This window comes from Phyllobates terribilis, unplaced genomic scaffold (assembly GCF_046119375.1).
Source record: "Phyllobates terribilis strain yellow unplaced genomic scaffold, ASM4611937v1 Scaffold_9__5_contigs__length_417890890, whole genome shotgun sequence".
Lineage (NCBI taxonomy): Eukaryota > Metazoa > Chordata > Amphibia > Anura > Dendrobatidae > Phyllobates > Phyllobates terribilis.
In genome coordinates, this window is record NW_027362769.1 from 49,367,501 (window position 1) to 49,381,455 (window position 13,955).

Consider the following 13,955-nt stretch of genomic DNA (forward strand, 5'->3'; position numbering starts at 1 on the left):
TGAAGTTTACAGCAATTTCCTAACAAGTCTCTGCGGTTGCCATTCCTATCTAACTACAGGCTATTTGTAATTATTACAGTAGGTTCCAACTTAGAAAATTGCTGAGAGTGAGCACATTGTGAAAAAGTGCCAGTATTTCTGCAATCTATTGATATGAATTCAGTATTCTTTTTATAAAGAGCTGCTGGGCCGATATTAACATAGGAACTCCTATATTACTCATTATTCAATGTATTGATCAACACTATTGCAGTATCAGCATTTACTTTGCCACAGTTTAGGCTATGTGCCCACGTAGCAGATGTGATGCAGAACGTTTCTGCCTCTCTGGCAGAAAAAAACGCATGCAGATTTAAATGCGTTTTCGCGTGCGTTTTTTCAAGCAGTTTTCCAAGCAATTTTGAGCATCACTTGGAAAAGTGTTTGACAAGTTGGTCACACAATATAAATCCATGCAACCGGCATGGATTTATAATGTGTGACCAAGTAATAGTTAAAAAAAAAAAAAAAAAAGAATAAGAATGGTAAAAAATAATGAAAAAAAAAAAAAGATTATACTCACCTTCCGGTGTCATCTATGCTGCGTCCTGTATCTTGCACTGCTCGCGGTGGTGTGAAGGACCTGCGGTACACATGACTCAGTGACGTCATGGCAGGTCCTTCACAACAGCGCGAGCATTGCAAGAGACCGGACGGCATGGACAAAACACCAGGAGGACATAGGAAGTATAAACTTTATTTTTTATTTTAAATTCTTTCTTTTACAGGTTCTATGGTACCTGGGTCTGGATGAGAGTCTCCTCTCCTCCACACCCAGGTACCATCCGCAGCGTAAACGCTTGAAAAACGCATCGTGGGCACACAGCCTTAAGGTTTTTACTTGCATATTAGGAAATTGCATTTATTTAAGTTCGCCAAGACATACAGATGTAGAAAAGCAGTGTTTGACATTTAACAAGGCCCACTCTGATATGGCTGAGGTTACCACATTTTTCATAGCATTTTATGTATCTGAATGGTCTCCAGTTATAAGTGATGTACTCAATGCTCATTGCAGTTTTTCAATTATTCAATCAATTTATTAATGATATATAGAAGATGGGATTAATAGTGAGGTTTCTAATTTTGCAGATGATACCATGCTATGCACTGTGTTTCTCCGAAAATAAGACAGGGCCTCGTGTTATTTTCTACTCAGAAAGATGCATGGGGGCTTATCTTCAGGGGATCTTTTTTTTTCCCCCAAGAACAACAATCCACTTAAGTACTTGAAGTTATTGGATTTGAATAAATGTTGATTTTTATTTTGTTCAACACATATACATATATATATATTTATTACACATACATACACACACTATATATATATACATACACACACACGTGTGTATATCTCTATCTATCTATATATATATGTGTGTATATATATCTATATCTATCTATCTATCTATCTATCTATCTATCTATCTATCTATCTATCTATCTATCTATACACACACACACACACACACACACACACACACACACACAGTACAGACCAAAAGTTTGGACACACCTTCTCATTGAAAGATTTTTCTGTATTTTCATGACTATGAAAATTGTACATTCACACTGAAGGCATCAAAACTATGAATTAACACATGTGGAATTATATACTTAACTAAAAAGGGTGAAACAACTGAAAATATGTCTTATATTCTAGGTTCTTCAAAGTAGCCACCTTTTGCTTTGATGACTGCTTTGCACACTCTTGGCATTCTCTTAATGAGCTTCAAGAGGTAGTCACCGGAAATGGTTTTCTCTTCACAGGTGTGCCCTGTCAGGTTTAATAAGTGGGATTTCTTGCCTTATAAATGGGGTTGGGACCATCAGTTGTGTTGTGCAGAAGTCTGGTGGATACACAGCTGGTAGTCCTACTGAATAGACTGTTAGAATTTGTATTATGGCAAGAAAAAAGCAGCTAAGTAAAGAAAAACGAGTGGCCATCATTACTTTAAGAAATGAAGGCCAGTCAGTGTGAAAAATTGGGAAAACTTTGAAAGTGTCCCCAAGTGCAGTTGCAAAAACCATCAAGCGCTACAAAGAAATTGGCTCACATGAGGACCGCCAAAGGAAAGGAAGACCAAGAGTCACCTCTGCTTCTGAGGATAAGTTTATCCGAGTCACCAGCCTCAGAAATCGCAGGTTAACAGCAGCTCAGATTAGAGACCAGGTCAATGCCACACAGAGTTCTAGCAGCAGACACATCTCTACAACAACTGTTAAGAGGAGACTTTGTGCAGCAGGCCTTCATGGTAAAATAGCTGCTAGGAAACCACTGCTAAGGACAGGCAACAAGCAGAAGAGACTTGTTTGGGCTAAAGAACACAAGGAGTGGACATTAGACCAGTGGAAATCTGTGCTTTGGTCTGATGAGTCCAAATTTGAGATCTTCGGTTCCAACCACCTTATCTTTGTGCGAAGCAGAAAAGGTTAACGGATGGACTCTACATGCCTGGTTCCCACCGTGAAGCATGGAGGAGGAGGTGTGATGGTGTGGGGGTGCTTTGCTGGTGACACTGTTGGGGATTTATTCAAAATTGAAGGCATACTGACCCAGCATGGCTTCCACAGCATCTTGCAGCGGCATGCTATTCCATCCGGTTTGCGTTTAGTTGGACCATCATTTATTTTTCAACAGGACAATGACCCCAAACACACCTCCAGGCTGTGTAAGGGCTATTTGACCAAGAAGGAGAGTGATGGGGTGCTACGCCAGATGACCTGGCCTCCACAGTCACCAGACCTGAACCCAATCGAGATGGTTTGGGGTGAGCTGGAAGACACAGTGAAGGCAAAAGGGCCAACAAGTGCTAAGCATCTCTGGGAACTCCTTCAAGATTGTTGGAAAACCATTTCCGGTGACTACCTCTTGAAGCTCATCAAGAGAATGCCAAGAGTGTGCAAAGCAGTCATCAAAGCAAAAGGTGGCTACTTTGAAGAACCTAGAATATAAGACATATTTTCAGTTGTTTCACACTTTTTTGTTAAGTATATAATTCCACATGTGTTAAGTTTGATGCCTTCAGTGTGAATGTACAATTTTCATAGTCCTGAAAATACAGAAAAATCTTTAAATGAGAAGGTGTGTCCAAACTTTTGGTCTATACTGTACATACATACACACACGGTACATACAGCTTATCTCCTCTTCAGTTCCTCAAGACTGAAAAGTTGTCCAGTTTGTCCCCCTCGTTTACCCTAAAATTGGCCCTGCATACCAGCCTGTCTCCTCTTAATTCCTCTATACTCCTGCAGTTAAAGGACTTTGGTAACATCATGGTTACATGATCGTGATGTCACCAAAAGGTTCTTAAGCAGTTTTAACCTCAAAATAGAAACGCTGGCAGCCCTTAAGAGAGTGGGGGACCTGAGAAATTGACTAGTTTTCTCCCCCCTCACCCAAACACCAGTTGTAACTGTAAGGCTATGTGCGCATGTTCAGGAAAATTTCTGCAGCCTTTCTGCACCTTTTGGCAGCAAAAACGCTGTGGAAAATCCGCAGTGTTTTTTTCCAATGCATTGAATAGGAAAAACACACGCCAAAAACTCACAAAGAATGGACCATGCTGCTTTTTTTTCTGCACATGAAATTCAGTCAGTTACAATCTAACGTGTACACTTGCCAAATGAGCGTCAATGTGGATAAGTGTACAGCTATGCACCTAGGCATCGATAATATGCAGACATCTGATGTCCTGCTGTGAGTACAACTTAAGCCCCCATCTCACATAGCGAGATCGCTGCTGTGTCACGGTTTTGGTGACGCAACAGCGACCTCACCAGCGATGTCGCTATGTGTGACACTTTGCAGCGATCAGGCCCCTGCTGTGAGGTCGCTTATCGCTGCAGAATGTCCTGGACCATTTTTTGGTCGTTGCTCTCCCGCTGGTCAGCACACATCGCTGTGTGTGACCAGTGGGAGCAGCGATCAGGCTGGTAACCATGATAAACATCGGGTTACTAGAGGCACACGCGCACCTAGTAACCCGTTGTTTATCATGGTTACGAGCCTGCTAAAGTGAGCGGTAACCTCCCGCTCACCGTAGCAGAGTGGTAACCATGATAAACAACGGGTTACTAGGTGCGCGTGTGCCCCTAGTAACCCGATGTTTACCATAGTTACCAGCCTGCTCCTGCTTCAGCGGGCTCGTAACCAGGAGCAGGACATCGTGGAAAGATTCTCGCTGTCGCTGCTCCCCTGATCGTTGGTGAGCCTGCCTGTTTGACAGCTCACCAGCGACCACATAGCGACGCAGCAACGATCACTGACAGGTCGTATCGTTGTCGGGATCGTTGCAGCGTCGCTAAGTGTGACGGGGCCTTAAGAGAGTCACTTGTAGAGAAGGATATGGGTGTACTTTTAGATCACAGACTAAATAAGAGCACAAAATCAGCCTCCCAGCAACAGTAGGGATTTTTCTCAATGGCTGATGGCTTTTGATTACTGTGATAGACCCTTTCACAGTGATCAAAAGTCCTCAATAATAGTTTCTGTAAATCTCTTCTGGCAAAAGTGCGAAATTTGGGGCTAAAGAAAGATTTGTGAAAAAAATTAACTTTTTCAATATGACGACCTAATGTTATGAAATTCTGTGGTGTACCTGTGGGTTCAAAATGCTCAATATACCCCTGGATAAAATCCTTTTAGGGGTGTAGTTTACAAAATGGGGTCACTTGTGGGGGGGTTTCCACTGTTTAGGCACATTAGGGGCTCTCCAAACGAGACATGGTGTCCGCTCTCTATTTTAGCCAATTTTGCGTTCAAAAAGTCAAACGCCACTCCTTCCCTTCCGAGCCCTGCCGTGCGCCCAAACAGTGGTTTTCCCCCACATATGGGCTATCGGTATGTTCATAAGAAATTGCACAACAAATTTTATGGTCCATTTTCTCTTGTTACCCTTGTGAAAAAAAAAAAAAAAAAAAAAAGGTCTAAAGTAAAAAAAAAAATTGTGAAAAAAAGTTAAATGTTAATTTTTTTTCTTCCACGTTGCTTCAGTTCCTGTGAAGCATCTGAAGGGTTGAAAGGGTTGTCCAGTACTTTTAAAAATATGCCAATGTGTTTTAATGATAAATAGAAGCTTCTTTCTAATTACCTCCTGGTGCTGTTTCTGCCTGTGAGCGGCGCTATCGGTGGTTATTCCCCGTGTCACACCCAGCATCCACTGCACGCTTTCCCAATGAATGGGGACAGGGAGAGTGCGTGGTGGATGAAGGGTGTGACGCGCGGGGATAACCCCGCCCACAACCCAGTAGCCTCCGGTGGAACGCGTAAGAGGGACCCTCGGCTGCAGCCTGGACTTGTCATGACGTCAGCGGATGTCAGATCCGGCTGCAGCCGGGGGTCACGTACTGCCTGTGAGCGGCCAGTGATGGCGCCGCTCACAGGCAGAAAGAGAACAGCAGGTAATTAGAAAGAAGCTTCTATTTATCATTAAAACACATTGGCATATTTTTAAAAGTACTGGACAACCCCTTTAATAAACTTAACTAAAACTAAATGTCTTTTGGTGCTTCACGGCGGGGTCAATCATTTACATACACCTTTCCACCTGCTGGTTTTCCCCTGATTTCCAGCCCCTCTTCTTTGATTGACAGCTCTGGCTTCAGAGAGCCTGAAAAGGGTGGAGACAGATGGAAACCAAGCAGGTAGGAAGATGTAAATAAATGACTGGCTCCGCCATGAAGCACCAAGCGCCTGTGCTTGGTTTGAACAGTCATTCTGTGCTGACAGAGTCCCTTTAATAAAAATAGATCTGATTGAAAATTAAAGAAAAGATACAATGAAGAGACAGAAAACTGATAAGGAGTATGGAGGATCCTAGATATTAGAAAGTTTTAAAAGAATTACATTTATATCATCTTTTAAGACATTTAATGGGGACTATGAACAATTTATACAAGTACATAAATGTCCCAAACAGAAAGAATGGTCAAAAGATGTTTCATGCAAAACCACCTCAAAAACGAGGGGGCATTACCTCCATCTGGAGAAAAAAAAAAATCAGTCTTTAGAGGAGACAAAGCTTACGTACCATGAGAACTAATAATCTGATCGGGAGCTGGTCACAGCGGGAATGGGTACTGGTTTTAGTAAGGTCTTACAGGATTTTTTAGAAGAGAATAACAAATACTTATGTTCTTGTTCTAAATGTGATCGCTTGACTCAGGATTCAAGGAGGGAAAGATGTGATATTTTATTTTTACTGCGAAGTAAACTAGCTTACGAATGGTGTAAACCTAGCAAAACAGACTAAAGATGCACTCAAACTACCAAACAGCATAAGTCAGTGATATATTTGGCCCATCTCAAGACTGTCCAGTCTAAGTTTACACTGTCTAAAAATTACACGTTTAGTCATTCTAATGTGTGCATGAGCTCTTATTCTTTAGCTGTCCTTGGGTAGAATAGCCGCAGATAAGTAACTTTCCCTGTAACCATCCTTCTTAATTTCCTTACATATAATAAAAGATATAAATTGCAGGAAGCGGCTCAATTCGAAGCATGAGAGGCTGAGGAATATTACTACACTGGATACAAAGCACTAGGTAATAAAGTAACAAACTGATATTTTGAGCGCAGCCAAACGCTACACTTTTCTATTAAAATACCTTGATGTCCCAGTTAACAACTTTGTTCCCAGTCAATCGTCCATGATATAAGTTGGGTGATAAATCAAGGCAGATATGATTTCCACAAGCCTAAACAAAGAGATAAAATTCTTCAATGGAAATATTTAACTATAGTGATATTATAACAAAGTAGACTGCAAAAAGAAAAATACTCATATTAAATATAGTTCTATAACATTACTAATCTTGTAGTGTTAACAAGCTGCCAATCTCCCGATGAGGGAGCAAAAAGCTCATTTGTCAGGTGAATTTATTTTTAAACTTGATACCTGATGGCACCTCCGGCTCTTTTATTGATCAGCCAGCCGGGCGTGATGTCACATGTGGGTCACTCCACAATGATAACTTTGTGCCAGACCGGCTTATCAAAAAGTGGAGCTGTGGATGCTGTCAGGCAAGAGGCGGTTCACAGAGCTCCCATTCAGTGCCAACATAGCCAATGTCTCACTTCTATCAAAGTCATGCCATCATTATAAATAAGTTTTAAGTTGTATTTCTAAATTGTATCCTTCTAAATGGTGTAAGATACACTAGTGACAAAAGTTCCATTCTACTTGGATTCATTCAACCATGATACCCTGCACAGGAGGAAAGACTAAATGAATAAACTATAGAAGGAAAATGGCAGTAAATGCTTCTTACTAACCTTTGGTGTATAATAAACAAGCAGTTTGCTGGGCAAGTCTGTTAGTTCAGTATCCTGCGATTTCCAGGGGTTCAAGCTGTTTGGACCTGACAACAGTATACAGATACATAAATGTAGCTGTACAATGTAAATGCCAATAATTACACTACATTTAAAGAGGACCTGTCACTTGTTAACAAAAGGAAATGGAATAAAATATCTCGCAAAAATCCCTGAGCTCCCCTGATTCTGCCTTTTTTTCAGTTTTGTGCTGTGTCACACCATTGCAGAGGTAGTCACATTTGTTCTTCTGGAGCGTACTATGTGAAATCTCTGCTTTGCAATTATGCATTTCTTCACAGTCTTCTCTGGGGGTGAGCGCTTTCACCCCTCCCTCCCAGATGCTGTCAATCACAGCTCAGCAGCATGTGTGGCTGCTAGATCAGCAGGAAAGCTTGGATTGGCTGTGTCTGGGAGGAAGTGGTGAAAGCGCTCACTCCCAGACAAGACTCGCCCAGTTGTACTATATGTGGAGATTTCACATACTGTGCTCCATAACAAACATGCGAATATCTCTGCGATGGAGTGACGCAGCGCAAAATAGAAAAAAATTGCAGAATCGGGGAAACTCAGCAATTTTCACAAGGTATTTAACGCAATTGTTTTGAGCAACTAACAGGTCCTCTTTAATATAACCACCACTCACTTACCAGCCAAGTACAAAATCTTAATCTGATTTGCTTGCAATGCATCATGGAATATAAGAACCGATCCAAGTTGACCTTCGAGCGATGTTGGAGACCCCCATTCGCTATCTTGAGTCCCAGCTGAAATTAATTTGACAGATTCTGTCTTTCCTTGTAACCCACTTCTTGATGGTGAAGACAGCATGCCGCCCAGTGATGACCTACTGGTATTACTTGGAGGAGAGACAGGAGGATCTGCTATCTGCGATGGGGGTGGTGTATTGGTCTTTTGCCCAGCAGATCCAATGCAGCAAGAAGTAAAAGGCTGAAATGTAACAAAAAAAATTGTCACATTTTGAGAACGGCATTGATGATCTGAGAACTGTGTGCACCCTACATACTTTCCCTTAATATAAATCAGGCCTGCAACAAAGATCAGAGCAGACTACTATACAAAAACATGAATTATGAAGCAATATATTTCTACACTTACTTCACCCATAGCGGGAAACTTTAGGGGAGAAGTGATTTTCAGCTGTCCATTGACATAAATGTAGACATTGCTTTGTCCAAAAAATCCCAACGACCTTTTAGCAGGTACATGGACAATGGCTATACTGTGCTGTCGGAGTAAATCACAAGTTAGTTAAATGTTTCTGACAAATAACACAAGTCGGGCACCAGTAAAACACTACGCTCTGTGAGCAATATTTTCAGCCCACTGATGCAGTCAGAGGTCAGATTCCCATAATCTAAGGGACAATATAATAAGTGCTGCTTACCCACAATGAATCACAGAAGCAGTGATCTGGCAACTTAACAGTGGTGTACTCTTTCTTGGTGCACACTGCCACGACCAGGAAACCAGAGGGGGAGAGAAAGGCTTCAAATCCTGTGCCGCTGTTTGTAAAAAAGCTAAAACCAAAGAAACCAAAACATGATGTAAAGAACAACTGTACATTAAGTTCTGAAAGCTTTTAGTCAAGAGCAATCAAAGCATTTGGTCCCAATATATTTCCCTGAAAATCATGAGATTATATAGACCACACTATAAAAGGCTATGTAGACATTTGTACAGACTTTTTGTATTGCTCATTAGCTTTATAAATGCAAAGTTAGGTAAATTTCTGAACAGTCCAATAAAAATGTTGTAACTCTTTCAAGGTGAGTTATCTGCAAAATGTTACAAACTCCTGCTTTCTAAGGCGACCTTCTCCCTTCTCCCTTCTTTCAATGCTAGAAACAGCAGAAGGGAGGATGAGGATTTACAAACACCACAGTGTGGAGAGGGGAGAAAGTATGTACAGTCCCGGGGAGGGCAGAGAAAACAGGCTATAGAAAAGGAAGAAGGCACGTGAAGAGGAAGTGAGTGTAGGATAATGATATATTAGTTAATGAGGAGAGCAGCACCTTGAACAAACACAGCTCACATCTAGGCTTATATTTCTGGGAGGGACGCAGACACTCCAACTAAAGAAAAATTTGAAGCTTGGAATAGGCTCCAAACTTCATATCTGGAGGGTGAGGGGTCCTGTGAATGAATGAATGAATGAATGAATGACTGAAGCTATGAAGACTGAAATTAAAGCAAGTGCATGTCTGGATGTTGGTAATGTAGATAATGTGATAAATCTGAACTTTGCAAAGGTATTTGATACTGTAGTACACAACAGACACTTGGACTAGGGGAGACTGTGCACATGGGTAAAAAAACTGGCTAAGGGACAGAAGAGAGTCATTGTAAATGGTACACTCTATAAACGGAATAAAGTCAGCAGTGGGGACCACAAGGTTCTGTACTGGGAGTAGTGTGGACCACAAGGATCAGTATTAGGTCCAATTCTTTTTATCTTTATTAATGACTTTGTGGATGGGATTGAGAGACACAAAGCTATGTAGGTTAACAAAAGATGAGCTTGACGGTATATTACAAAATTATAGAGAAAATATCTGCATGGATGAACACACAGCAGATGAGGTTTAATGTTGGTAAATATAGAGTAATGCAGCTAGGTCTAAGAAATCCTATTGATGCATAAACATTAAATGGAAATATATCGGACTACAGAACAGGAGAAAGGCTTGGTTATTCTGGTTACAAGTAAGCTGAGCAGCAGTACTCAATATCAAGCAGCAGCTGCAAAGGCAAATAAGATTTTAGGATGTATTTTTAGGATGTAAAAAGATAAAATCCAGTGATCCCAATGTATTATTACCGCTCTATAAATCACTTATGAGGCCACATCTAGAATATGGGATCTAGCTTTTACACAAGATATTCGGAAATTAGAGTTTGTTCAATAATGGCAAATAGATTATTACATGGAATGTAAGGACTCTCCTATAATGAGAGATTGGAGGAGAAGTTGGGCTTGTTCAGTTAATAAATGGAGAGGTCTGTAATTTTTATCGTAGATACACTTCAACTATGAGAGACAGAATCTAAAACTAAAAAACAAAAAAATCACATTGTATGATTTTTAAATAATTAAATTGCATTTTATTGCATGAAATAAGTATTTGATCACCTACCAACCAGCAAGAATTCTGGCTCTCACAGACCTGTTAGTTTTTCTTTAAGAAGCCCTCCTACTCTGCACTCATTACCTGTATTAATTGCTTATGTTTGAACTTGTTACCGGTATAAAATATACGTGTCCACTCACTCAATCACACTCCAACCTCAGAACTAGGGCCAAGACCAAAGAGCTGTTTAAGGACACCAGGGACAAAATTGTAGACCGGCACAAGGCTGGTATGGGCTACAGGACAATAGGCAAGCAGCTTGGTGAGAAGGCAACAACTTTTGGCACAACATGGGGATCCATGCATGATCTCGCCTCGTGGGGTAGGATGATTCTGAGAAAGGTCAGGAATCGAATCAGCACTACACAACTACACAGGAGGACTTGGTCAATGACCTAAAGAGAGCTGGGACCACAATCTCAAACATTACCATTTGTAACACACTACGCCGTCATGGATTAAAATCCTGTAGGGCACGCAAGGTCCCAATGCTCACGCTAGTACATGTCCAGGCCCGTTTGAAGTTCACCAATGACCATCTGGATGATCCAGAGGAGGCATGGGAGAAGGTCATGAGGTCAGGTGAGAACAAAATAGAACGTTTTGGTATCAACTAAACTCGCCATGTTTGGAGGAAGAAAAAGGATGAGTACAACCCCAAAAACACCATCCAAACCGTGAAGCATGGTGGGGGAAACATCATGCTTTGGAGGTGTTTTTCTACAAAGGGGACAGGACGACTGAACTATATTGAAGGGAGGAAGGATGAGGTCATGTATCGCAAGATTTTGGCCAACAACCGCCTTCCCTCAGCAAGAGCAGTGAAGATGAGTCGTGGCTGGGTCCTCCAGCATGACAATAACCCAAAACACAGCCAGGGAAACTAAGGAGTGGCTCCTTAAGAAGCATTTCAAGGTCCTGGAGTGGCCTAGCCAATCTTCAAGACCTGAACCCAATAGAAAATCTTTGGAGGGAGCTGAAACTCAATGTTGCTCAGCGACAGCACCAAAACCTGAAGGATCTGGAGAAGATCTGTATGGAGGAGTGGGCCAAAATCCCTGCTGCGGTGTGTGCAAACTTGGTCAAAAACTACAAAAAACATCTGACCTCTGTAATTGCAAACAAAGGTTTCGGTACCAAACATTAAGTTCTCTTATTTATTGTACCAAATACTTATTTCATGCAATAAAATGCAAATAAGTTATGTAAAAATCATACAATGTGATTTTCTAGATTTTTTTTTAGATTCTATCACTCACAGTTGAAGCGTGCATACGATATAAATTACAGACCTCCATTCTTTGTAGGTGGGAAAACTTGCAAAATTGGCAGTGTATCAAATACTTATTTTCCCCACTGTATGTATAAATACTCATGTGGTCAATACAAAAGCACTGGCACACGGTTTACTCCTTCCAAAGACCTTCCCAAGGACCAGGAGGTATCTATCATGTGTGGAGGAAAGAAGATTCTGTCAGCTAAACAGGAAAGGGTTCTTCACAGTTAGAGCAGTCAGACTGTAGCATGCCCTACCACTAGAGGTAGTAACGGCACACTATATAAGCATTTATAAAGGTGCTGGATGCTTTCCTCACAACAAAATGCATTGAGAGCAATACATTTAGTGATAGAGAATTTATAACTGGGGGAGAAAGGTTGAACTTGAAGGACTTGTTAACTTTACATAGTAAGATACACATAAGGTTACATAGGTTTGAAAGAGACATAAGTAACGTATATAAAAATAATTTATTCCAGGTCAAAGTTGTCCATAGCCTTTAACTTTTACTATTTTTTTTATTTAAATTGCACTGCTCTCTAATTGACACTTTTCCACTGATTCTGAAAAGTTTCTTTATTTTTCTGTGCCCCTCCGTTATAAAATTATGCCCCTGATAATAAAGATACAAAGTCTCCCTTCAACCAACGGGGTACACACCCTAGAACTTCTGTCATTAAAGACAAAAAGCAAACACTCGCAGAGAGGTTCTGGAGAAACCCTCAGTTGGTTTAAGGGAGATCTTTATTACTACGAAGCACAACTTTGGAAAGGAGGGGAGCTAAAAAAAACTAAAAATGTTCCAGAATCAGTGGAGCCGCAGCAACTGGTTGAGTTACCCAGTTTGAATTAAAAAATTCATTGAAAGATCTCTTTATGGACACGTTCATCCAGAAATGACCGTAAATGCACGTTAACAGAGTTTTCCTAATGCTGGTGATCCAAAACCATAGCATACTGTATAAAAAAAGGTCTTGTAAAAAGGTAAATAAAGTTTTTGTTGTGGTTTCATTATATATTCAGCAACTAAACACGTGTTACAATTACTAAAATAATGAATAAATCATTACCTATATAATTGTTTTCTTTTTGTGCCACTACTTGAAAGGCTAAAGGTGGATTGATCTTGGTCTAGACAAAACCAGGCATAAAAAGAGAACGCTGAGCCGGGCCATTTCTGAATTGTAGGCAAAGAAATTCCTGACGAGCTGTGGGAGAGGTTAAAGTACTGCAAGGAACTCTCCAAGCCCTGCTTACGGGCAATGGTAAGCATAGCTCTGGTCACTGGAACAACATAGGGATGGCTCTTTTTGGGTTCATCCATCCGAAGGAGTCCAATAAGATGAAATAGTTCCTCAGAGCCCATTGACTGACTCCCTAAAGAGCCCAATAGACTTATCAAGTTTTCTGCACAGACTCTATGTAGAGAATAATGAGAATTCAGAGTATCTATTATTCGGATGACCATGCTCGCGTTCACACACATCGTCCGGCTTTGCTTGTTTATGCAGCAGATTCGCTTCAGCCAGTCAGAGATGAAGATCTGCAGATCATGGGACACTATTTCTGGCAACCACTGTATAAGCAGCAGCAGGGGTTGGACATTGCTGATGCCATAAATCCCAACTGCAGCATGCTCGCCCTCAACAGCCTGAAAGTAAGAAGAATGCAGTGAGAAAACAGGAGCAAGAAGCTAACAGGTGAATTATTAGAAAAATTCATGTCATGCTTCATTTTATTAACAAAGTGTGGAAGGTAAAGGGTAGTCTCATATTATTAAATTGCTTTAGTTAGAGAGGATAAAAATAAGCAAGTGTGCAATTAACTTGCTTTTCCTATCTGCTGTTATTCACCTGCAGCATGTTTCCAAGGAGCTCGACAATCAAAGCTTTATGTGCAGTTGGTACATTCCAAGAAACAGGTTAACACCTAGAATCCCAGCCACTTCTCTCCAGACCATTGATTTGTATATAGCAGTTATCTGCTCACATCCCCTCCCCCTCAGCTCCTGACAAGCTGCTGTAATAAATCTATCAGTATCACCATCCCCTACCATCAGCAGCTTCCAGAGCAGTTCTCCTAATCACGGCTCTCACTTTCCTGAGCCATGTGCTTGTACAAATGCACTATTATCTATTTCTGAAAATAGTGAGAGTATACTTCAGAA

General features: G+C 40.9%; 1 protein-coding gene across 3 annotated transcripts in view; it reads right to left on the minus strand.

Annotated features, from left to right (window-relative positions):
• The window catches only part of NBEAL1 (neurobeachin like 1), a 177,723-nt gene that overhangs the window by 81,849 nt on the left and 81,919 nt on the right, over positions 1 to 13,955 (minus strand). For all 3 annotated transcript variants that reach the window (XM_073646438.1, XM_073646437.1, XM_073646439.1), the window contains 6 exons: positions 12,859 to 13,439; positions 8,766 to 8,898; positions 8,477 to 8,605; positions 8,008 to 8,308; positions 7,319 to 7,404; positions 6,652 to 6,741 (listed from right to left, as the gene is read on the minus strand). In XM_073646438.1, coding sequence (XP_073502539.1) covers positions 6,652 to 6,741; positions 7,319 to 7,404; positions 8,008 to 8,308; positions 8,477 to 8,605; positions 8,766 to 8,898; positions 12,859 to 13,439 — 1,320 coding nt within the window. The remainder of the gene's footprint in view (positions 1 to 6,651; positions 6,742 to 7,318; positions 7,405 to 8,007; positions 8,309 to 8,476; positions 8,606 to 8,765; positions 8,899 to 12,858; positions 13,440 to 13,955) is intronic.